The sequence below is a fragment of the Brachyistius frenatus genome, unplaced genomic scaffold (assembly GCF_029030835.1).
Source record: "Brachyistius frenatus isolate BFR_SWC_R1_liver_20210118 unplaced genomic scaffold, ASM2903083v1 Contig_100, whole genome shotgun sequence".
Lineage (NCBI taxonomy): Eukaryota > Metazoa > Chordata > Actinopteri > Embiotocidae > Brachyistius > Brachyistius frenatus.
The window spans coordinates 145,289-172,073 of record NW_027210699.1 but is presented as its reverse complement, the minus strand read 5'-3'; the positions used below and the strand labels follow the sequence as shown (position 1 = coordinate 172,073).

General features: G+C 41.9%; 1 protein-coding gene across 3 annotated transcripts in view; it reads right to left on the bottom strand.

Moving 5' to 3' along the window:
- adamtsl3 (ADAMTS-like 3) overlaps positions 1-26,785 on the bottom strand; it is a 183,190-nt gene that overhangs the window by 70,559 nt on the left and 85,846 nt on the right. For all 3 annotated transcript variants that reach the window (XM_069711465.1, XM_069711466.1, XM_069711467.1), the window contains exons 5-7: positions 22,220-22,265; positions 17,366-17,602; positions 5,276-5,402 (exon numbers count right to left, since the gene is read on the bottom strand). In XM_069711465.1, the coding sequence (XP_069567566.1) occupies positions 5,276-5,402; positions 17,366-17,602; positions 22,220-22,265 (410 nt within the window). The remainder of the gene's footprint in view (positions 1-5,275; positions 5,403-17,365; positions 17,603-22,219; positions 22,266-26,785) is intronic.

Here is a 26,785-nt window from a genome sequence, read left to right as displayed (position 1 = left end):
TTTAAAAAAAAATTTTTTTTTAGAGTGACCTTCAAAATAAATGAGGTAAATGAAACATAGATAAAAAGCTATGAGCTCATTTCACATGAAGCTGCTGGATCCGTAAACTAATGCTTTGGGGAAATGCAGCCAATTTATATTCCAAATGCAACGACTGATAAATAGTGGAGACATGAATAATGTATGATGAGAAACAAAGGTGATACTCTGTGAGTCTGTAAATATACTTAGTTACCAAGGTAAACCTAAACCATCGTGATTGGTTTACTGGATCAGCTCTCCTCTTTTGGGACATCAAAGCTGGAGACTGAAAATTATAAAAAGTGAATGGAAAACACACAAATGAATCCGGCAGGTTGAGTTGTTATGGCCAGGAAACTCTGATCCTTGTTGAAGGCAGCTTTACAGATTCCCCCCTCCTGGGATACAATGAACGCTGGCCACAAGTCACACTTCAGGTCACTTCACAGTGCCAAGCCCATTTCAGAGACACACAGAGTAACCCGAGCAGAAGTATTATGGGACAGAACAAGCATGCTAAAACCTTTAACGGTATGTGTCATGGAATCAAGACATAAACAGACGCGTGAAGTTTTGAAGTTTTGAAAACAAGCTCTTAGCAACATAATGTGATGGTTGAGGACAGGATTTTAGCCGCACTAGCTGTGGGGATATCGGTGTTGGTCGGTAGATCCGCTGCTTTGGTCCAGATGGGATGAATTGATATTAATTTATTTACTGACACTCTTTAAGTCCCCGCAGCAGGTTTTTACATGAGCACCATATTTTTGCGTTTTAATAAATGTCTCCACATGTATTAGATATATCTCCTTGAAATACAAATATCCATATTGCCTGGAAGATGAATCCTGACTCACTGCATCACATCATACACAAATGTATTAAAATCAACTAATCTTCTCTTTGACTTTATGTAAATATTTAACTTTGTTTATTCTCAAGTTGATTCAATTTAGAATATCTTGTTTTTATCTCCAAACCACTTTGGAAATTCTTTTGACTTTTACTTCCTCTTCCAAAAAAGTTGGGACGATGTGTAAAATGTGCAAACGTGCAAAAACAGAATGCGATGAGTTCCAAAACATAAACCAATATTTTATTGAAAATAGAAAAAAGACAACAAATCAAATGTTGAAACTTAGAAATGTTATTGTTTTATGAAAAATATGTGCTCCAAAAAATTGGGACAGGGTCAACAAAAGACTGGAAAAGTTGTATAATGCTAAAAAAAACAACACACACAACTGATGAGGTTACCATGGCAACAGATTGGTAACATGATTGAGTATAAAAATAGCATTTCAGTCTCTCAGCAGTGAAGATGGGGAGAGGTTCACCACTCTGTGAAAGACTTTGGGAAAATAGTTCAACAATCTGAGAATAATTTTCATCAACATAAAACTCCAAAGAATTAGTGGATTTCATCGTCTGCGGTTCATAATATCATTAAAAGATTCAGAGAATCTGGAGAAATCTCTGAACACAAGGGACAAGGCTGGAAACCAATATTGGATGGTGGTGATCTTCAGGCCCTCAGGCAGCACTGCATTAAAAACACACTATTCTGGAGTGGAAATCACTGCATGGGCTCAGGAACACTTGTGAAAACCATCGTCTGTGAACACAGTTCATCGCTGCGTCCACAAATGATGTTAAAACTCTCCAAAGAAGAAACCAGATAGAAACATGATCCAGAAACACCGCCGCCTTCTCTGGACCGAGATCATTGAAGATGGACTGAGGTGAAGTGGACAACTGTCCTGAGGTCTGATGGATCACAATCTGAGATTCTGTTTGGAAATCATGGACACTGCATCCTCCGGGTTAAAGAGGAGAGGGACCATCCAGCTTGTTATCAGCTCAGTTCTAAAGCCAGCATCTGTGATGGTACAGGGATGCATTAGTGCACATGGCATGGGTAGCTTGAACATCTGGAAGGAAGCATTAATGCTAAATGATATATTCAGATTGTCGAGTCCCTTCTTCTGCCACGAGAGGACAGAACAAGAAGTAACGTGATCACAGCCTCTGTTACTTAATGCAGAGGTCCTTTTATCAAAGAGTGGGCTGCATGGACTGAATCCCTTCTAGATCTACAGGCTTTCTGAAGGTCCATGCACAGTGCTGTGAAAATGCCTTAATCATGCGCATAATTCCATAACTAAGTAGATATTAGGCCTCAAAGAAGGGAACGTTTGGGTTTCCACAAATTAAAAGCCAGAAAATGTATTTACATGGTCGCTGGCTGTGATTTCTAACATAGGTCTTTTTCAGGGGATCCAGCCATGTTCATTTCTGCTCCCCAAAGCATGCCAAAGCAGTTTAATTTACAACATCAGATACAGTCACTCTGCCCAGGAGCCAGTAACTCTGGTGTGCATATTTGCTGTCAGATAGATAGATAGATAGATGGACAGATAGATATATATATAGATAGATAGATAGATAGATAGATAGATAGATAGATAGATAGATAGATAGATAGATAGATAGATAGATAGATAGATAGATAGATAGATAGATAGATAGATAGATAGATAGATAGATAGATAGATAGATAGATAGATAGCTGTGACTTTATTAAGCCGCATATTAATTATTAAGCAGCATAGAAACACAGTTTGGAAAACGGTGCACACAATAGGAGACAATGTTTAAAGAACAAATAGAAAGTCACATGCATCTTTTTTTTTTTTTTTACTCAAAGCAAAATATTAAGTGAACATTGAGTATGTATGTATTTATTTTTTATCTAGCTATATTTAGAAAATTACAGCAAGCACTAAATTCTGATTTCTCCAGTATTTTTCCATCTAATCTCTCCTGACAGACTGAACGATAAATGCCAGTGTTGTTGTTTTAAAACTAATATGGAAACTGATTAAATATCATTTTCAAACACACATTTTCTGCTCAGATCTTCCTGATATGCACTGTGTTTTATCAGTAGACAGAAACCAAATCTCAGGAAAATACCAAAAGAACAGATTTATGACAAAAAATAAAAGTCCTTGCTGCGTGAATGGTGATGCTCCATCTGCTAGCGGGTGGATTGGTTTCGCCAGATGGACTTCTGACAGTCTAGCCGTGATAAATAAAAGCTGGAGGCAGTGAGAGGAGAGCCGACTGAAGCCAACATGGCTGCCGGAGACTGGGTGGATACACTGCATGTTTTGTCTACAGATATGAAACCAGCAGAGAGTTACTGGGTCTGAACTGAGTCGAGGGGCGGAGCCATTTGAAGATGGCCAGAAGGTCACGGATTTATTCACATTTGGAACGAGGAAAGAGGTTTGCAGGTATTTCAGATTTAAAACGCACTGTGTTGAGGGCTCAGGATTAGCTTGGACAACATGGAGCTCAGAAATGGAAGTGAAGGAAGACATTGTTTCGAAACTGCACAGCAAATTTCTGGAGAGGAAATAAACTACATCTTGTGTTCAGAGACTCTTTGGTGGAGTAATATTTAGGTGTTCATTCGCAGGAACACGATTCAACGCATCTCCTGGTGTTTACTGTGCAGCTTTGTTTCTGTATTAGCATTTCCCAGCATGCCTTAGTTATTTTCTTGTAACTTTTGAGAATAAAGCAACCTAATTAATGTTGAAACATGTCGTTTTGGAAGATTTCAATGAAGACACAATGATACGTAAAACAGGGCTATGATTTAAAACCACACCGCACACTGTATATAATCACACTGTATATAATCACACTTCATATAATCACACAATCACACTGCATATAATCACACTGTATATAATCACACTTCATATAATCACACTGTATATATTATCACACTTCATATAATCACACAATCACACTGCATATAATCACACTGTATATAATCACACTTCATATAATCACACTGTATATAATCACACTTCATATAATCACACAATCACACTGCATATAATCACACTGTATATAATCACACTTCATATAATCACACTGTATATAATCACACTTCATATAATCACACAATCACACTGCATATAATCACACTGCATATAATCACACAATCACATAATCAAACTGCATATAATCATACAATCACATAATCAAACTGCATATAATCACACAATCACATAATCAAACTGTATATAATCATACAATCACACTGCATGTAATCACACAGTCACATAATCAAACTGCATATAATCATACAATCACACTGCATATAACCACACAATCACACTGCATATAATCACACTGCATATAATCACACTTCATATAATCACACAATCACACTGCATATAATCACACAATCACACTGCATATAATCACACTTCATATAACCACACAATCACACTGCATATAATCACACTGCATATAATCACACAATCACACTGCATATAATCACACTTCATATAACCACACAATCACACTGCATATAATCACACTGCATATAATCACACAATCACACTGCATATAATCACACAATCACACTGCATATAATCACACTTCATATAACCACACAATCACACTGCATATAATCACACAATCACACTGCATATAATCACACAATCACACTGCATATAATCACACAATCACACTGCATATAATCACACAATCACACTGCATATAATCACACAATCACACTGCATATAATCACACTTCATATAACCACACAATCACACTGCATATAATCACACTGCATATAATCACACAATCACACTGCATATAATCACACAATCACACTGCATATAATCACACTTCATATAACCACACAATCACACTGCATATAATCACACTGCATATAATCACACAATCACACTGCATATAATCACACAATCACACTGCATATAATCACACAATCACACTGCATATAATCACACAATCACACTGCATATAATCACACAATCACACTGCATATAATCACACTGCATACTGTATATTTTGTTAATATATATTTGTGATGAATGTGTTGTTAATTTGTAATCAATGTTACCTAAAATCTTTCTAGAGTGATGAAATATTAACTCTATAAGGTCATAAAACATACTTTTAAGTGTTGACTGTTAACACATTAAAACAAATCAAAGTAAAAGTTGAATTTGACTCCTCTTGTTTTAACTCCCAAAGAGTTCAGGTTGACTCCTGAAAATTGTTAAACAATCAACTTCTGGAGTTACGTTCACTCTGCTTCAGAGTGTCTTCGATGGTCTCGCATGTACAAGCACATAACGTTGATTTGAACTGAGAACGTTTGTTCCACAGAGCAGAATGTGCCGTGCGGCGGTCCGGTACCTACGTTGTTCTGGTGTCAGGTGGGGGAGCGCCTGTCCTCGTACCAGCCGGCATGTGGAGCCATCGCCGCCGCAGACGCCGCAGTTATCCTCCCTGGCACCGCTGTCCAGCTGGCGATCACAGCCGACCTCCTGCAAACACATCCAGAGACACAGAGACTGATGAACTGATGAAAAGACAGAGAAGACACAGCTGCATGGAAAGAGCAGTCAAAGGAAGGCTGGATCACGTGTTGCAAAGATGCATCGTTTTATTGATTGATTGATTAGTCAATTGACCAGAACAGCTACTTTAATAATGAACTAATTAAATCACAAATATATCTAATATTAGTACATTCTCTTTTCTCTCATTTAAACTAAAATATCAACCATCTAATTGATAAAAAAAGAAGTAATTATTCATACATTAATGGATGTTACATAGATAACGAGCTGAAACAGTCACATGTTGTGGAGCCTTTAAATTCTACCAACATGAGTGTGTCTGTGTTATGTGGAGGACTGGTGGCCTATTGAAACTCTCCCAGCATGCTGTGTGATCAGATTCAGCTTGAATCATATGAATAACAAACACGAATAACAAAATAAAGAAGCATGTATAATCAGTATTTCTTTTTAGGTCACAGGATCTTTGTCTGCGGCTCTAGTAATATGAATGCATGATGAATTTAGTTTGATCCTCTTATTGTGCAGGCAGTGTTTCCCAAAGCCCCCTGGAGACGCAACTGGTATAAATGTGGCAGCACATTTAAATGAGACTCACCTTGGTTATGAAAAACATCAACAATTTTAAACAATGTGCCAATTAGAGGAAAGAATTGTGAATTGATTTGATCTCTTTTACTACAGCCAGCAAAAAACAAGTATTACATTAAAGATAATATAGAAATACGTCAACTAAAGAGAATATCCGCCACTTTCTTATAATCTACATCTACCTTTTTTTTTTGTAATAATGATAAAGCATTTTATTTAATGGCATTTTGTCACTAGTCTGCTAACACTGGACACACGCATGTACGTCAGAAGTTCACATTTATTGTGTGGCCTCACCATGAGGACACAAACTGCATCATTAGGCTACGAAAGTATATATCTTTTATGTAAAAAAATTAAAATAAAAAAGGACAGTCACCCCCCCAAACCAATGCCTCCACCAACAATGCAGTTAAGGTGAGTAAGCCAGTTTAAAAGCTGAAGAATCAGTCACATGGTCCAGTGTGCTGATGTGTGGGAGCAGCAGGGAGCAGCCTTTCACCCGGCCTGCTCCGGTTGATGGCTCGGTGACAGGAAACCTGCTGATGAAAACTGCAGGCAGCAGGAGGGAGTGTCGGTTTGAAGGAGGTTTGTGAGATAGAAGAAAGTTGTTTAAATATTAATAAATCGATTTTATAGTTAATCTGTTGTGACACAGGAGAACCAGGGAGGTAGAATAAGCAGAGCTGTGAAATGATCGGGGGACGTTATGAGTAATTTTTCCTGCTGCAGCTCTGGAGAAGATCAAGTTGGTGAATAAATTTGTTGGGGAAGCCTGCCAGGATTGAATTACAGTAGTCAGTGTGTGTGATGAAACCAAAGCACTGACTCATTGTTCCATGGAGAGTTGTGCTGAGTCAGCGCATAGTGACACATTGTTTATATGAGTTGAAAAAGAGACAATCCTTCTTCAGATAACAGCAAGTTAAAGCTTAATGGAGCTCCTGGTGGATTTTAGGTAATGGACCCGCCACAAGATCACAATCGCAATAATTAATGCAAATTCAAACAATCTTAGCAATATTGACAGTACTTTGGAATTTTTCAAACTTATTGTGATTGCTCCTCAATCAAAGCTCTGCTGAAGTCATTACAGCAAAAAAATTAATCAATAGAAATAACTCCTGGTTCCCAGCTAAGAAGACTCTTCTACTTCTCTCATCATCAAAACAAACCTCATGTAGACTGACCGGAAGAAATGGCAAAACCGGAATTGACAGGATACACAGTCTTCTGAGGACCTTTGTGTATAACGTGTTGAATTAATATTATTTAAAGAACTTATGTAGACTGTCTATTTTGTGAAGCTGCATTACTTTTTTTAGCAGTCATTTATTCAACTTTTAACCCACATTTCTATAAGTTCAGAAAATAAAATAAAAAGATTAGAACTAAAATATTTTCAGCTATTTATGTAATGTGCAGCATGCTTGTTATCATAGTGAGCGACTACACGTGAGTCGTTATTCATTAGGTAACAGTTCAAAAGAATCATCATTTATTATTCTTGACAAGAAAGTTGTGCCCCAGAAAAACAACATGAATCTCTGCAAACTACGTCGCAAATGTTGAAAAAAGCAACTGGAAAATCAAAGATTTCTGATCGGATCCAAAAGTTGAGCTCCAGGTGAACTCCAGTGTTATTGTTGTTAGGTCTGATTCAAGCTGCAACAGGTGGAGGACAACACCATGATGCTGAGTGTGGTAACAGGTGGAGGGAGCAGCAGCTATAACCAAAACCGACCCATTTAAAGAACGCTGTTGCTTCCAGTATGAATCTCTGCAACGCACTGCTTTTCTTTTTTACATTCGGAAATGGGGACACGTTAATAGAATCTAGTCAACGTTGTCTAAAGATTCCCAGGAAAGACTTTTACACTCCAAAATGTGATGTGAAGCCTTTTATCAGTTTGGATGTTTGTTCTTGTCGTTGGGGTACGAAATGCAACATGGCTCAGACTGTCTGAGTCGAAGGCTACGGGACAACCCAGACAAGGGAGGGGTCATATTAAAATATTACAATAGTCATTCAAATACAAAAACATCTACTCGTATCTGTGACTATCGTTCCTCCTTATTTCCAATGTTTTCACCGGTGCCTGTTTGTATTTTATTCCCGTCAGAAGGTGGCGGTAATGCCCCTAAAAGCTGTCTGCCAGCCGGCAATGAAAACATCACACGAAGAAGAGGAACGCGCCGCCATCAGGTTCTGGAGGCTGGAAGGTGAAACTGTGTCTCTGTGAGATTAGATGTCCCGACGGAGGAACACGACAGTCGTCAGAAAGTTCAGAGTGGAACTCCTTCAAAATAAAAGAGGCTGAGGTGCAGGTAGAGCTAACATAAATCTACCACAGGTGTGGACAGTCATGAGAGCGACTCAACAGACAGCAGGATGTTGGTCGTGCAGCGAAAACGAAGAAAGATGAAGCTGAAAACATGTTTTTTCCTCCAGCTCCATCCGAGGCGGTTTCAGAAGTTGGACGGCGTTTTTTGAGCCTGAGAAGAGTAGTCGAAGAGTTCAGACTGATTATTAAATATCATTTTTGCTTAAAATGTCTAACCCTTGGGTTTGTGTGTGACTGAAGTTGTTTGCACTGTCCTCATGCACAGCTGTATGCAGATGCTGAATGAGACAAAACAAAGTGACAGAAACACACCATCTTCCCTCCCTGGGGTTGTATGTTTTTTCTCCTCTCCTTGTGTACAGCTGGATGTGATGCTGCTGTGTGCTGTATTATTAATCCGTGTACATGCACCAGAGGAGGGATTGGCCTCATTCCGTCACTGACAAAGTTCCCGCTGCGGCGCCACAGAACCCGGCTCCCCTCGCCGCGCTGCAGCCTCCGGCGCTGGATGATGATGCGGTCGCCGACTTGCCGGCTGCTTCTCTGCGTGACGGGTCAGCAGCAGCAGCAGCTGTGAGCTCACATCCATCATCCAGCCTCCATCCTGACCGCGGACCGGTGTGAGTCCGGCCTGATCGTAACGAGGGTTTTCACTTTAATGAAGCAGCCTCAGTCAACACGGTCTCTGTAGAAGCTGCTTTCTGGAAAGTCTTTCAAACCAAGTTGAACTCTAGTGGAGCCGAACAAGCCGGACCGAGGTGGAGGAGGGGAACTTCTTGGAGCCTGCAGGACATCAAGTTCTTTTCAGTGGGTTCTGATCCACCCACAGGAGACAGCAGAGATTCATACGGAGGTTTTAAAATGAAATGTATTATACTGTACATGGCCATCTGCTATCTGTGAGATTTGTCTATTTACTCACTTTTTTCCCTTTAATATCGGCCACATCTCTGAGCTCAGCTGTCTCGTTTGATTAAGGAAATCATTTCTGGTGTCAGATGTGAATTTCCTCCATCCAAGAAAGTGATTAGAAACAGCTACGAAGCAGAAGGACAGGATCATGTAACTGACAGGCAGACATCGTTATGGTAGGATGGAGGCTAGTCTCACTTCCTCCACAGACATGACAAACACTCAAACTACTGGAAGAAGATCATCATTGAAAACACAACAAACTGTCTGTATGTACGTTATTATGTTCATAGTGAAATATAGTTACTACATTATTAGGTTTCATTAAAGTTTTAGTTGATAGACTTTTTAAAGTCTCAGTGGTGGTTGTTAAATCAATAGTTCATCTGCAGATCTGCTGGCCATTGAAATCTAAAGAGAAGAAGTCCAACGCTGCTTCACAGCCAGCTGACGTCTGTCTTCCTGTTTCATTGAGATCAGAGATCAGAGATCAGATCCATCAGGAAGACCAACGAAGAAGAACGAGGAAAACATTGATGTGGTGGCAGAAACTAATCAGAGGTGAGTCGAGGAGACCTGTGGGATCTTCTGGATCAGGGGTGGGCAATTCATTTTCCCACGGGGCCTCATGAGAAACTGGGACTGTTGTGGAGGGCCGGACCAACAGGCCGAACTCAATTCTGCTCAACATTAATTTGATCTCTTTATGAAAAGCAGTAAATTGTATGGTTTATATTAGCTGCTACTGGTAGTAGAAGATGTTACAATTAGGCTATTCAAATGTGGTGCAAGCATTTTAAAAACATCAACATTATATCACTATTCAATCAACATTCACAAAAAAGATTTTGAAAATGAGCATATTTTTGCAGTATATCAAAGATCAGCATTAAATTAACTTTATACAAAAATGGAATAAGTGCTATTGATATTTTGTTTGTAGTGTAATTACCTAATTTGAGTTTTTCAGTTATTTGCTTTTGTTCAGTGAGAGAAGGGTTAGGTATATATATATATATATATATATATATAAGAGCAATGACACCTCCAGCCCACAAAACACATAGAACTAATGATTCAAGTCTTAATGAGGGTTTATAATTTACTGAATTAAAGACTGGTTTTTACTTTGCTATGTTCCTCAAGGTAAATTACTCACAATTCTCTGACACAACTTAGTTATAACAAGTTAACCTCAGGTAGTAACTTAGTGGGGAAGAAACGCCCGATGGAGTTCATCCCGGTGAGAACTTCTCCCTCCACAGCTCCTGATGCTCAGCAGGTAGCTCTCTGGAAAAACGGATCAATTCACTCTCTTTGGAATCTCAAAATGTCGTACTTTGCTCCTAATCTGCTTCCTGCACCTGTTGTAGCTGCGGGGTCTCCGGTAGGTGAGTGGTGGCTCAGAGGGGGCGGGGGGGTTCAGACCACTAGCTCGCTCGGTGAGATGTTTAGGGAACATCTGTAAATTGGGCTGCTGAACTGGGTTACACATGCATGATGTTCACTTATTTACGTTTGATTCCTAATTTACCATTGACCTCACACGGGCCGGTCAGGGACAGCCAAAGGGCCGGATGTGGCCCGCGGGCCGTACAATGCCCCGGTCTGATCTAGAGAGAGACACACACACACACACACACACACACACACACACACACACACACACACACACACACACACACACACACACACACACACACACACACACACACACACACACACACACACTCTCACTCAACTTATGTTTCTCTCATGTCTGCAGTAACATAAACATCCCTGCAGCATCATCAGCACCGGACCGGAGAACGAAACCGGACTTCACTGTGAAGGCTGCAGCTGGTCAACAGTTAAACACCAGATATTGATGGACATCTTTTCATGTCCAGCTCTGATGCAGAATGAGCGAGAGTCTTCTGATGTTCACGTCAGAAACCTGAATGTCTGAATGACGACGAGCTGATCGATGAAGTTAAAAATGTGATATGTTCAATGTCTCTTGGTTTTTGCCAATTCGAGCGTGACCATTAAGAAAATGGGTACTAATACGTTCCTATTATTCACGCCCACATGACAGGACTAGCTGATTATCGGCATGTTGAGTTTGCGCAAATATAATAACTTTACAAAATATTAGGAACACCCTCTAGGTGTCGCCCAGTGCAGTTCAACAGCACTTCAAATGACAGTCTCCAAAACGAGCATTCAAATAAATCAACATGAACCGAAGATTATAATCTGTATGAAGACAAGATTGTTGTAATATTTTATAATTAACTTCCCATTGGGTTTAATGTTGAGGCTGATTGGTGAGACCTCCATTTAAAAATCACGTTTTGCTCCTTTGTTGTGCACCTGATTTAAAAAGTATTCCACCTTGGAAACAGCAATACATGAGACATAAACAGAAATACTGTTCACCTTTCTAAATAAAATCTCAGTTTATACGTTTTATTGTGCAGCTGAGAAAATCCAAAAATGTCAGTGACTGCGTGTGATTGTGAGGATTAGCAGCCTGTGATACTGTGCAGCATCCGTGGTCTGTGCCATCAAGCTGCAAAACGTCACATTACTGCATCTGAGGTTGGAAAAACATCTTAGTCCGACTTCAGGTGACGTACTGTTACAGTATGCTGATTAATGGGAAATCATTTCCACCATTAAAATATCTGGAGGATGAGAGCTTCAATACAAGTTGCCTTTTCATTTCATTCATTCAGCCTGAAACTGAGTTCTTGTTGGAAGGATTCTTACTTTGTCTTGATTTACTCTAATCAGAATCTATTTAACAAAATCAGAATAATTCAATGTCTGGAAACAGTTAACTTGATGATATAAGGTCATTTATGAGCTGTTGTTTTGGTGAATGAGTTTCCAGCTAGCTGCATTTACGTAATTTAAGCTGCCTATAATTTCTGTTCTACGTTTTATGGCTGCAGAGGTAGTTAGTTTTATAAGGTGATAATGACTCTATTCTTAATCCTAAATCAGCTGTTTCTTCAGATGCTGGAAAACACACAACAGGTATGAGCACTCATGGAGGAAGGGAATAACAATGGTGGAATAACAAGGTCTGAGATATAGAAGACAATTTAACAAGTTCCCGTTCTCAACCTGTCTGATGAAGGAGATGTGAGCAGGTCTGTAAAATGGTTCCGATCCAGAAGTGTCTTCAGCTGCAATACCAGCGAGTGCCACTAGAGGTCGGCTCCAAAAAGCCTCCGGCTCCATAGACTCCCATTCAACTTCTCTCAATACAAACTCACAAGTCATTCATTCATTCATTAAGGCTTCACGAGTTAAATAATTCCATATTTAATTAGATATTAGGCCTCAAATGGTGGTATATTTGGGGGCGTGTCTGGTTTAATTGACATGGCTGAGGTGCAGTGCTGTAGGTGGGTGGGGCATAGTGTTCGTCCCAGCTTGTCCAAACATGGTCACTTCTGGCTTAAAAATAACAAGATGGCCACGGCCGAAATGCCGAACATGAGGCTTTAAAACGTCAGTTAACAAACCAGCGGGTGACTGAGACGAGCACCCGACCGTTATGGTCTGGATGACGGCATCTTTGCAATGGCAAGGCAGTGAAACCTCTCACCAGGGTCTGAGAAGGAACAAACCATCAACCAGTGTAGCTGCAGACAGCTTGGATGATTTTTATGGGAGGAATGCGTCCCAACGCAGCATTGACCCTGCGGTGTGTGTAATGTGTGCAGACTGGTGTGTCGTCACCACATGCAACCTTGTTGAATCACTGAACAAATGTGGGCAACAAGTCAGAGGTTAAACTCTTGAAATCTGCAGGTAAATTGAAAAAAACCAACATGTGACATCCAGTGAAGCTGTGTCTCCATGAATGTGTTTGTATGTGTTCACCTGCTGCTCCGTGAACTGAACTCAACATACACACCAGGTTCCAGACGCCTCAATGATGCCAACACATTTGTTTTTCCAGTATCTGTAATAATACATCATCTGTCATATGGGTTTATTGATACATTATTAGATCACCTCTGGAGAGAACAGTCCAGGCAAACAGCCGTGTTCAGACCAAACGTGAAGCCAACTACTCCTGCGGAGCGATTACATACAAAGTCGATGCGAAGGCACGAACGTCCGTGAATTCGTGTTGAAAATATTTAACTTGAGCGTCCAAACTCGAGCGAGTAACACGAGGCGAACATTTGCTTCACGTTTGGTCTGAACACACCATGAGAGTAAAACTAGCTGCAGACACAAAGTGAAGCCTGTAAACATGTTGCCTGTCTCACTTTAAGCTCAATACGCCATCTTACTTTAGATTTTCCCAAACCAGCTGATTTCCAGTGCAGCACATGCTGTTAGAAATCGACAAAAAATGTGATTTTGACAAAATGTAATTTCTTTTAGTGGCTGACATACGTCTTATCAGTTCTTCATGTTTGCAGTTGTGTCCGTCTTCAACTGTAAGTGAAGACGACGTTTTGTAGTTCAATGCATTCCTAGAATGAAACATGAAATTCGACTTCTGCCATAAAGAAAATTGGAAAAGAGCACCTACATGCAAGATTGATGAGCCGCTGGGAACTTGTTCTTAAAAATGATTTCCTTTACATGTGATGACTCGACAGGATCCTGTTTCACCCCTGCAGCATTTCTCAGCTATTCATTTTATCAGTTTGGATTTAATGTCCTGTGACTCTCTGAATTCTTTAACAAAGGTTATTCCAGCATGAGAAGGTCAACACACAACATCCGCTGCACACACAGACACGCACTCGTTTGTATTACATAAACAGGAAAGTTGCATCACGATGACTTTAGTTAAAGCTGATGAGCAGCGTTGAGCACTGCGATCTGGAGAAGAGTCGCTGATTTTCTCCTCGCTGATCCATTACTCTTCGGCTCTTACTGTATATTGTTGGTGTTTTTTGAGTGGAAGAAAAGGTTCTCCTCGGAGTGAAAACACTTGAAACTTCAGGCTGACGGCTAGAGATGGAGGAAGGTGTCAGCCGCTCACCACTTCTTTACATAAAAGGAGAAATGTGCATTATAAGCACGTCTGTGTTTTCCGCTGCAGGAGAATGTGCGGTGGGCCAGTGTGAAGCATTTCTAAGGATCTGAGGAGGATATTCCTTCATCTGTCTGAACTGGGGTCACAACATCCCATGTTTCCATGTGATTATGTTCTGTTTACGTTTGTCAGCTTAGGAAGACTCATCAGCTGGTGAAAGTGACCGGCCTGTGATCTGTACAGATATATACACCACCTTTAAACTTCGTATAATTATGGTTTTGACTCATTGCCTTTTTCATTTATTGTATTTTTTCCAGAACTGTATGTTATATTAAAAATAAATGGAATTTCTACCCGTCATTTTGGTTGCGTTGATCTCAAAAGTTATGCAGTTTCCCAGCTTGTTATTTCCCAGCATGCCTTCTTCTTCCATTTGAGAATAAAGCAGTCAAATTATATCGGTCTAAGTGGTGGGTAGAAATATTTATGTATTTATTATGAAACATTCCTTTTTGGAATACTTCAATAAAAACAAACAGAGACATGAATGTCTATGGTATGTATACCTATTTCTGTCTCTTAGTATCTTAAACAATGGTGCAGAGATCTAACGTGTAAAAATTATACAAGTGGAAGAACTCCGTGTTTTCTCGCTCTGAAATACCGACTTGGAACCGACCACAATGGAAGCGACGCGGGAAAGATAATATTCTTGTTGGTTATATTCAGTGTAAGTCGGCAATAACACGACTAACGGGGACAAATTGTTAAGCAGGTAAATGCTGGTGTTGGAATGATGAAGATTATTATTGTATATATGTTAAATTAACACAATATCAATATTTCATTTTCTTTATATCATGTTTTTTGTAAATCCCGGTATGTCCTGACACCGCTGGTCCAAAACTTCTGCTTTTCTCTCTTTACTCTTGCTGTCTATCAGAAGTCCTCTCATCTTCTCTCAATATGATCATTTCATTTCTATTCATTGCTACTCAGTTTGCATCAGTAACTTTATTTAATCATACAACAATGTTGGTACAATTTGCTAATTGTAGGAGAAAGTTCTTAACTATGAAATGGCAGCAGTTTGGTGGAGCATATTGTGTGTTGTGATATTGTAGTAAGTTGAAGTCAACTGATTGACGGTTTTGACAGTCAAACTGACAAAAACAAATCAAATTAAAAACAACAAGCTGTCCAGAACTCGTTCATCCTTGTTTCCGTTTGAACAAAGCTTCTGGAAACTTCTGCAAATTCACTTTGACAGCGGGACGAAAACAGTCAGTTGCTCATAATATGTTTGTTCTACACTTCAGCTTATTGCTGCATTACTCAAGTGCCAAAGAGTTTACATAAATAATTGTTTTGGAAATGAGTCTGTCAAGTGTGATACACGTGTTCCTCCTTCTGTCATGCAGTTACAAAGAGTCTCAGCGAGCATGCAGCCGAGGAGTGGAAGCAGTGCAGTCGATGCTCCAACTAAATAAAACCCTCCGACATGATTACTGCGCTGCAGGGACCACAGCCTCCATGTTTTAATGCATCCTTTCATGTCATTATGGCGATTTGCTGTTTGGGACGAAATGATTGGCTTCAAAGCAAATCAGCAATAAGGACAGTAAACAGTGGTGCAGCTCACAGTTTGAGTTGGACCAAACTAGACCAACGAGGGACGAATATAATAATCAAATAAATGTAGGAAATCAAAACAGGTGAATGCTGTTTGTTCCAAGCAGCAACCATCAGTGATGTCATCAACCATCAGTGATGTCATCAACCATCAGTGATTACATTATATTTAATTTCATTTATCTGACTCTTTTATCCAAAGACTTACAATAAGTTCATTTCAACCATGAGGGTTCAAAACCAGAACAACAAGAATCAAGAAAATACAATTTCTTCCAGAAAGCCAAACTACAAAGTTCTATCAGTAAGTTCCATGTTAAGATACTAAAGTTCTACTGTTCAAGGTTAAAGGAGGAAGAGGTGTGTTTTTAGTTTGTGGTGGAAGATGTTCAGAGTTTCTGCTGTCCTGATGTTGGTGGAGCTCATTCTACCATTTAGGAGCCACGATAGAGGAGGAGGAGGAGGAGGAGTAGTGTGAGTGTATTTAGGAGGTTAAAGTCGAGCTGCTGCATTCTGGATGAGCTGCAGAGGTCAGATGGTGCTAACAGGTAGACCTGCCAGGAGGGAGTTACAGTAGTCCAGATGTGAGATGACCAGAGCCTGGGCCAGAGCCTGGACCAGAGCCTGGACCAGAGCCTGGATCAGAGCCTGGACCAGAGCCTGGACCCGAGGTTCTTAGCAGTCAGGGTCAGGATAACAGAGTTGTTGAAGGTAGTAGTCAGGTCGAGGGTGGGAGAGTCTTTCCCTGGAAGGAAGAGCAGCTCGGTCTTGAGTTTCAGTGATGTCATCATCCATCAGTGATGTCATCAACCATCAGTGATGTCATCAACCATCACTGATGTCATTGTTGGTTCGTGAACGTTATGAATCCTCCAGTTCAGATTCTGTCCGTCACCATCTTTGTTAGTTCGGAGCGGTTTGGAGCAGGAAGTGACCATATTTGGACGAGCTGGGGGAGGAGCCAGCGGTGGATCTGACCGATCTGATTGGAAACCTGACGATACTACGTCCCGCCCACCGATAGCTGTAACCTGACTGATGAGCCTGTTGTCATGTTGGAGGAGCCTGTTGCCATGGCAACACAGTTCAGGTGGTCCACTGAATGTTCCCCTCAGAAGGTCCCGGTGGAACTCGGTGTTGACAGTCTGACTCTGGGGGACGAATTCACGGCGACACAAAGGAAACCCAGCTGGTGTCTCCTGACCTGGTGATCCTTCTTCGGCCTTGGACAGTGAAGCTCCGCCCCCTCTTGAAACGTGATGTCATCAGAACACCTGGCCAGTAGACTTTCTGAAGACTTTCAAGGGTCTCTGTTGACCATTTACAGAGTTCGACACAACATTTGATGTTTCTCTGCTCAGATTTCAGGTCTGTGGTTAAAAACCCTTTTTTGTGTTTTCAGTGATCCGTGTTAGAGAACAGAACAGAAGTGATTCACAGTCTCCTACCTGACACACTCCACTGATGCACATGTCGAAGGCCTCGGCTCGGCATCGCGTCCCGTCCAGAACCTTCGGCGCAAGTTCAACGGTGACGCTGCTGCCTTCAGCCGTGCAGCGCAGAGCGCACGGCGCCGACGGGTCGTACGGAGCCGGGAACCACTCGTAGCTCACACCCTGGTACCGGAGGTCATTGTGGGCTGAACACTGCTGGGCCCGGAAATCACCTGACTCAGCAGGGCAGTCCTGAGAGAGGAGAGGAGAGGAGAGGAGAGGAGAGGAGAGGAGAGGAGAGGAGAGGAGAGGAGAGGAGAGGAGAGGAGAGGAGAGGAGAGGAGAAATGTGTGTCACCACTGTGATTCTTCATAATTAATCTAAAGGAGGGAATCAAAGTTCACGTGTAGATTTTAAAGTTATTGTTTTGAACCTCGTTTTTAAAGAAGTTGATACGCTGCATAAAATGTAAATAAAACCGATGAACCTTCACACAAGTTTTCCAGTCTTTTGTTGTCACAACCTTTTGAGACGTATTTCTGCCATCAAATTGATAATTAGCATATACAATAACCAGTGCAGGTGATTAAACAGTTTCTTTAAACTCAAATTTAAAGGTCAGTGAGTCATTTTACACACAGAACTGTAAATCTCCAGATTTAAGTGATAAGTAAAGTTTTATATTTCTTTAAACATCACATCAAAAAGCTTTTTCTCACATTAAAATAATCTGGAGTGATGAAAGTGTTCTCTTCATCTAATCTGTGGATGCAATTTATTAAAACTCAAAATTAGCTTTCGCTCTCATGTCAAGTTTTCCTTATTGTCTTTTTCAATCTGTCCTGTTGAGTTCCTGCACAAGAATCAAATCACATGATATCAAAACTCAGACAACATTATCATCCATCAAAGAAAACATGTTCCTGAAAAGTTCACACCGTTCGGGTCTTTTCTAATGATTTCCCTCTGAAGCACTCGTCCAGTTTATATACCAGCACTGACCTCGCACACACACACACACACACACACACACACACACACACACACACACACACACACACACACACACACACACACACACACACACACACACACACACACACACACACACACAAAATAAACCGTCACCATGTTCCTGGACCCTCAGAGCAGCGGTCTGTTGTGGGGAACCAAAGCATGGCTGAAGTTCACCCTGAACATCTTAGTTTATTTTCATCTAAATCACATTAATTCATTAAATCACATTGCATCCGATTTCTTTACAAATGGAGCTCAAAACACAATGTTGGAAGATAAAAATAATCCTGTACGATGTTTCTCCTTTCATAATACAGTTGCAGAATTGTCTGCCTCACTAAGTCTAAAAAGCAGAGCACTAGGTTTTTTTTCTGAAATTGCATCTTGAGGACAGACTGTCCACTCTGCATGGGTTGCTATGGTAACGACATAGGCGAAGCTTTCCAACATAGAAGCTGTTGGCACAGAAGTTGCATTAGACAGTTTATTTCAGCTTCTGTCCATGGACTGTTGTTGTTGTTGTTGTCGTCCACACTTTCTGATAGCGCTGCAAGCGGTAGCATAGATTCTGCTCACTCGTCTCTCTAAAAATGACATCATCAACCTGAGCCAGCAGAGAGACGCATATGTAGAAATCTGATTGTAATCACATTCCAAACCTCCAAATGTGGTTTGGATCCAGATTGCAATAATTGCATTTCATATGATATGATATGACAAAATTCAGATAACCCTCTGAGACAGCTGTAGATGGAGTCAACGAGCATGAAAAGCGGAAAGAGAAGAAGGGCATTATGGGTAAACATCAAATAAGTTTGCTGTATTCAGAGCTGAAAAAGATATGTAGGACTGACAGGAGTAGAAGTGGCGCCGCTGTCTCAGGTGGAGCTCTCAGGATCATTAAGTCTGACAGCAGCTCTCCACAGCTGGTTAGCTCTGACTGACAGCTCCATGTCTGTCTACACCACTGAGTGGTGGTCAGTCTGTCAGTCCGTCAGTCAGTCCGTCAGTCCGTCAGATATCAAACAGCAGTGACACTTTTCTCCATTTAAACAGGCTCAATGACTGATTACAACTCTGAACACGAGTGGGAATAATTCAAGAAAACAGCTTGAAATATCATGAAAACACAATTATTTCTAGTTTTTGGAAAAAAAAAAAATCTGTCAAGGACATTTTAGAATAATCTTTGTAGAAAAAATAATAACTGATCCTTTTTCACACTTTCCTTGCTTTACTCTGACAGACTAAAGGCTGCAGATATAAATGAGAAAATAGCTTTAATTTCATTGAATTTCAGGAGGAATGAAGCACCATACGCAAGAGTGATTTGTTTCTGTGGTTGTGCCTTCAAATCAAAACCATTCCAATCTTAATTCAAAGTCTATTGAAGAACTTTTCATAAAACTTTGACATTGATCAGTGTTGTATCGGGAGGTTTATGAGGAATCCTTAGGACTTCCTAGGCCCAATTTGTAATATTTGTTTGTGGAAAGTAATGAAAAAATAATCAAATGTAACAACTTAAATGACTTTGATGGAGTAATTAAGAACTGAGTCTGATGGAAATTCATATCTGTTGACAAATACACTCATTCAAATGTTTCTGCAACAGTTTAATAAAATGCAGGTTTTAATCTGTTTGTGTGACTCAGACGGGACTCGATGGAGATCCGGCCTGTCGGACCACATCAGACGAGACTGTCCAGTCCAACACCTGGATGTCTCAGATCAACAGGAGACACTCGTCTCTCTGGGTGACAACTGGCAGACTTTTGACAGCCAATAATAATCTGTCCTCCCTGATGGAGAACCGGACACATCCAGTCTGATACATGAGCTTCCTCCAGAGACGCTCCGCCAGGCGACGCGTCCTTCAGACGCCGACTAACCAGAGAACCTCAGTTCAGACAGACTCCGCCTCCAGAGACACCCGATAGATTTAATTCTGGGAACACTTCCCACTCCATGATTGACTCTCCATGATAAATCCTGACTGAAGCACTTCAGTGGAGAAAAAAGGAAAAATAATTTGTCTTCCTCTGATTTAAAGTGGTGTCAGACGGTTGTTTCAGCAGACTGGATGTACGTCTGTGGTTTGTGAAAGTGCAGTAATGTAGAGTTCCCATCAGAGCGGTGGTTGGTCTCTACTGATGGTGAAGGTGGAGGGAGTGTTCATCTGGAGCAGAATATCATGGAGACATGCAGCACATATGTGGTATGACCTGAATTAAATAAAAAAATAATGCAACTATTTGAATCACTTCTTTAAAGGAATGTAATTTATTACATTCGATTAATTTTCCAACAAATTTTTGAACTGGAAAATAAAACTCAAATGTCCTAAAATAATCAAATCTAAACTCGGCCTTGAAAACCTTCCAATAAGACACAACACGTACTGTCAAACTTCAATTAAAACCTCTTCAATATAACTTGAATTAAAATGGAACTGCTTTGATTTTAACGCATGTAGATCACAGCTGACTGCAGTCGAGGGAAAATGTTCCCAGAACTTTAAACCAGGTCCACATCCACACATGGACTCCCTGCTGAGTGATGATAGAACTACTAACAGAGCAAATCTTTTTAATACCTCTTTCTCCAACTACCTTGACTTTGTGTTGGTTAAAGCATCGATTTGATTGGCAGACCAGAGGCGGTGCAAATTGAAAAAAGAGAACCAATCAATAATTAAAACTCCAAGCAGTGATGTACGGGCCCTCGCACTCCCGCGCGCCGTCTCCCCGAAGCCGTCTCCCCGACGTGCAGCGCGCGAGGAACCGCGTATCCCCGCTTATAGTTGCTATTTTTGTCTTGTTTCCTGTCTCCAGCAGGTGGCGCTGGTGAGGCGTTTGGCCACGCCCACCCGCAAAACACATATCAGATGTATTGTCTCACCGCACCGGATGTATGTGACACATTTCGTGAGGTTTCAAGCATCCTTTGACCTTAAACATCAACTTCCTGTGTCACAGCGAGACATCCAACTTTGCCGCATCGTCACGGCGACGCCCATTGACAAAGTCGAACGAATGTCTCAATATATCATCAACTACATGTTTAGGTTATTGTGACCCGACTTTACGTTCATGGGATCAACCAGCTCGACGTAGAATGTGAAAGTATGAAAAGTGTCATTTCCAGTGGCCAACAGGGGGCGCTGTGACTATCAGCGAATATTACCCCACAGGGGTCTTCAGGGCGGGGCTGTTATCATACCTGTGATGTTTGGAGAAGGTCGGTCCATGTACATAAGATTTAAAGCAACTCCTAGTTTCATGGCGAGATGCTCAAAATGGCCGCCTCTCATGGGCACACACGTTGATGAAAACAAATTATTTTGATAACTTTTAATCCCAAACATGTTTTCTATCCATAGAAACTAAATTCAAGTCAGTGCGACAAAACCCCTCGGAGGAGTTCGACAAAGTACAACGTGTCAGAATCGCCCAAAATGGAGACTAAATTCAAAATGGTGGACTTCCTGTTGAGTTGAGTAATGATGCAATGTAACTTTTTAGTGCGTCCAGGTGTGATGCACGTGTCCACCGGATTTGGTGAATTTAGGTAAATGTGGCCGCCGGGGCATCTCTGTAGGGGGCGCTCTCGAGACGTTTGGCCACGCCCACTCGCGACTCCACTAGAATACGAAATTTTTCGCCGGGAGACAAATGTTTGTCCACGTTCATGAGTTTTTGAATACGATAAAGATTCCAAAAAGGAAAATCACTTTACGTAAGAAGAAGAAGAACGGGTAAGAAAAATAACATTTTTACGAAAAACAACAACAGGGCTTTTGCACCGATGCTCGGGCTCTAATTAATGATTAAGCATGAAGATCCGACTCACCGTGTTACTGCAGCTTCTGTAGCGGATGTTTTTGCCATCACAGCTTCTGAAAAGCAAAAAAAAAGAAGCAAAAAGCTCATGATAAAAACCAAACAGTACAGAAAAACACCTGTTCAGAGAAAGGTGGTAGTTTCCTAACCAGGAGAAACTCACATTATATCACTTCTTCGACTCACTCACGTGTCTACCAACACGAACGATCCCAACTGACTTTCCATCTGTGTTGTTTCCGTGGTAACAGCATATAAATATAACACATGATGCCCCACCATGGCGTAACATGGTGTTCAGAGGTTTGATCATTTCATGTTAAGTCACCAGTTTGTCGTTTACAGACCACTGGAGGCAGACGGAGGTTTGAAGGGACGTCATGGTGTTGTCCAGTTCATTTGTCCTATTTGGGGTTAATTATGTTCAGTTATTCCTCCGTCTCCTTCAGTAACAACCCGACATGTAACTCGTAGTTTATCTGTTGTGATGAAGGTGAGTCTCAGTGAATTGGAAGTGCGGCTCCGCGTCGTATAAAAAAAAATTCTAATTAACGGCCGGGTTTTGGCTCCTCCCCCTCAGCCTAACTATATTAGCATTTCCCATCATGACTCAGTTCTTCCTTCAGTTAAATGAGTTATTAATCAAACGTTACAGAGCACTTAATGTCACTGATGAAACACCGTTTTACCATCTTTATTTGACAGTATTTTTACACAAAGACCCTCCTTGCTGCCGTTCTTTATCCACTTCAGGGTAATAATTTAAAGGGATCATGCGACAACAAGAAGACAATAATTTAGCCTCTCCTGTTAATCATTAGCCTTTCACAAAAAAAAAATCATTAAATAGTAAATATTAGTTTTTAACTGTTGACAGTGAGGAATAAAAAGAGCCAAATACATTTTATATCAATCAGGCTAAATGGAGAAACAATTTTCGTTGTTGTTGTTTTTTGGGTGATTTTGGAGAAATATTTGAAATCATTTCTAAAAAAAATACAGACTTTTGTTTCCATTTCACGTGTGAAATATCTGAAGAACACTTGTAGCTTCATCTCTTTTAGGAAGGGAACTGTTTTTGAATTCATTAACTCAATGTTTTCTGCACCTCTTTCCATCTCAGTTCCTGTTTTGTGCAGAATGAACAGTAACATACATATGATACCCCCCAGCCCTCCCTCTACTCCCACCCCTCACACACACACACACACACACACACACACACACACACACACACACACACACACACACACACACACACACACACACACACACACACACACACACACACACACACATCTGCAAGATCATAGCACACTCCACCTGCAGCGCATATCAGCCAGAGAGCAGCCATGTCAGCACTTCAATGAGCCCAAAATGTCAAGTAAAACTGAACACACACACACACACACACACACACACACACACACACACACACACACACACACACACACACACACACACACACACACACACACACACACACACGCTGAACCCGAACCGTGTGTGAAATGTGCCACAGCAGAAGCTTCTTTTCCCCGTGACAGCACAGACATGCAGTTAAATCCATTCCACCTTGTTAGTACCATTAACAAAACAACCTCTTAGTGTGTGTGTGTGCGTGGTGTGTGTGTGTGTGTGTGTGTGTGTGTGTGTGTGTGTGTGTGTGTGTGTGTGTGTGTGTGTGTGTGTGTGTGTGTGTGTGTGTGTGTGTGTGTGTGTGTGTGTGTGTGTTAACTGCTGTAACGTAAAGCACATTTCTCCCACCAGCTCACAATAACATGAGACTAAACTGGTAGCAGCTCATTTAGTAAAGCAGACCCGGTCTAATCTGAGTTTAGTGCCGATAAGAAGCAGAGCCACACAGCAACCCTCCAACCGTCCAACCCTCCAACTGTCCAACCCTCCAACCGTCCAACCCTCTGACCCTCCAACCCTCCAACCCTCCAACCCTCCGACCCTCCGACCCTCCAACCCTCCAACCCTCCAACTGTCCAACCCTCCAACCCTCCGACCCTCCGACCCTCCAACCCTCCAACCCTCCAACCCTCCAACCCTCCGACCCTCCGACCGTCCAACCCTCCAACTGTCCAACCCTCCAACCCTCCGACCCTCCGACCCTCCAACCCTCCAACCCTCCAACCCTCCAACCCTCCAACCCTCCACCCTCCAACCCTCCAACCCTCCAACCCTCCAACCCTCCAACCCCAACCCTCCAACCCTCCGACCCTCCAACCCTCCAACCCTCCAACCCTCCAACCCTCCAACCCTCCGACCCTCCAACCGTCCAACCCTCCAACCGTCCAACCCTCCAACCCTCCAACCCTCCGACCCTCCAGCCGTCCAACCCTCCAACCCTCCAACCCTCCAACCCTCCCCTCCAACCGTCCAACCCTCCAACCCTCCAACCGTCCAACCCTCCAACCCTCCAACCCTCCGACCCTCCAACCCTCCGACCCTCCAGCCGTCCCACCCTCCAACCCTCCAACCCTCCGACCCTCCAACCCTCCGACCCTCCAGCCGTCCAACCCTCCAACCCTCCAACCGTCCAACCGTCCAACCCTCCAACCCTCCAACCCTCCAACCGTCCAACCCTCCAACCCTCCAACCGTCCAACCCTCCAACCCTCCAACCCTCCAACCCTCCAACCCTCCAACCCTCCAACCCTCCGACCCTCCAGCCGTCCAACCCTCCAACCCTCCAACCCTCCGACCCTCCAGCCGTCCAACCCTCCAACCCTCCAAACCTCCAGCCGTCCAGCCGTCCAACCCTCCGACCCTCCAGCCGTCCAACCCTCCAACCCTCCAGCCGTCCAACCCTCCAACCCTCCGACCCTCCAGCCGTCCAACCCTCCAACCCTCCGACCCTCCAGCCGTCCAACCCTCCAACCCTCCAGCCGTCCAACCCTCCAACCCTCCAACCCTCCAGCCGTCCAACCCTCCAACCCTCCGACCCTCCAGCCGTCCAACCCTCCAACCCTCTAACCCTACAACATTTTCTATGTAAAAATAACCTGCTTTGGCACAATGATATTCAACGTGTACTTCCTGTTTTGAATGACACACCACCAGCACCCAAACTGTTATCTAACACTGATAATTGCATAAAATAAAGATTATACAGAATTCGAAATAACAGCTGCTGGATGTTTCTGACATTTATTTGTCACATTCAGTGATCTATTCTGATTTCTCTGCATGCATGTTAAATAGTTTTCACTCACTCGTAAATGCAGCACAAGCTTCCCTTTCATTCCTGGGATCATAATTCACCTCCTCCAACACTGAACTCTATTTCATTGAACATTGACACATACAAAATGATGAGGTTCTACCACTTTAAGAGGGAGTGTGTGTGTGTGTGTGTGTGTGTGTGTGTGTGTGTGTGTGTGTGTGTGTGTGTGTGTGTGTGTGTGTGTGTGTGTGTGTGTGTGTGTGTGTGTGTGTGTGTGTGTGTGTGTGTGTGTGTGTGGGGGGGGGCAACTATCAGTGATTAGATTAATCATACTATTAATATTTAAGGCCCACTAGACTTAAATATGAAGCTATTGGTGATAAAATCTCTTCTACTTTGTTCAAACCAACCATCAACCAGCAGTGATGTCATCAACTATCAGTGATGTCATATTTTTGTTGTCTTTGAGCTCGTACGGTCATAATAAGAGACCAGTGCGTTAAAATCAGATATCTGTGATAATATCTGAATCGTGTGTTCACAATAAACTAAAAACACATATTTTTCCACAGACGAGTCAGAAACCATGGCAACGATAATACAAATTCAACAAAGTTCAACATAATTATCCTTTTCTTATTTCAAAATACTTCTATAACAGCTGTTTTTCACAGCCCTTCAGTACAGTGTGAGACTTTATCACCTCGTACCGCGACTTACCGAAGAAAAAAAAACACATTCCTGTCGAGAACATGCTGTAAAATTGTCATTAATAAATAATGATAGGAAGGATGTTCATTTACTTTCATGTCAGGTTGATTATAAAAGCATTCAGAATATGCATTTGATAACAGAAACAGTTCTTTCTGTCATCTTTCAACATGAAATGAGCAGCTGGGAGTGAACAGTGATGATAAAGACGTGTGTGGCTTCTGGAGTCCGATTGGAAACTGAGGAGAAGGTAATGTTACAAGCTGTCAAGAGACAAGATGGAAATAATAAACTCAATGAAGCTTCAACTGAAAAGTGAAGCGGGTTTTTTTACACATTCAAACAGTTTCCAGTCAGATTCTTATTTTTTCAGTTTCAGTTTGTCTGAGAGAAGAACACCGCTGAGAGACAACGGTGACACAAGAGACACAACGGTGACGCAACGGAAACACAATGGTGACGCATCGGAGACACAACGGTGACACAAGACACAACGGAGACACAACGTTGACGCAACGGCGACACAATGGTGATGCATCGGAGACACAACGGTGACACAAGACACACAACGGAGACACAACGGAGACGCATCGGAGACACAACGGTGACACAAGACACACAACGGAGACACAATGGAGACGCATCAGAGACACAACGGTGACACAAGAGACACAACGTTGATGCAACGGAG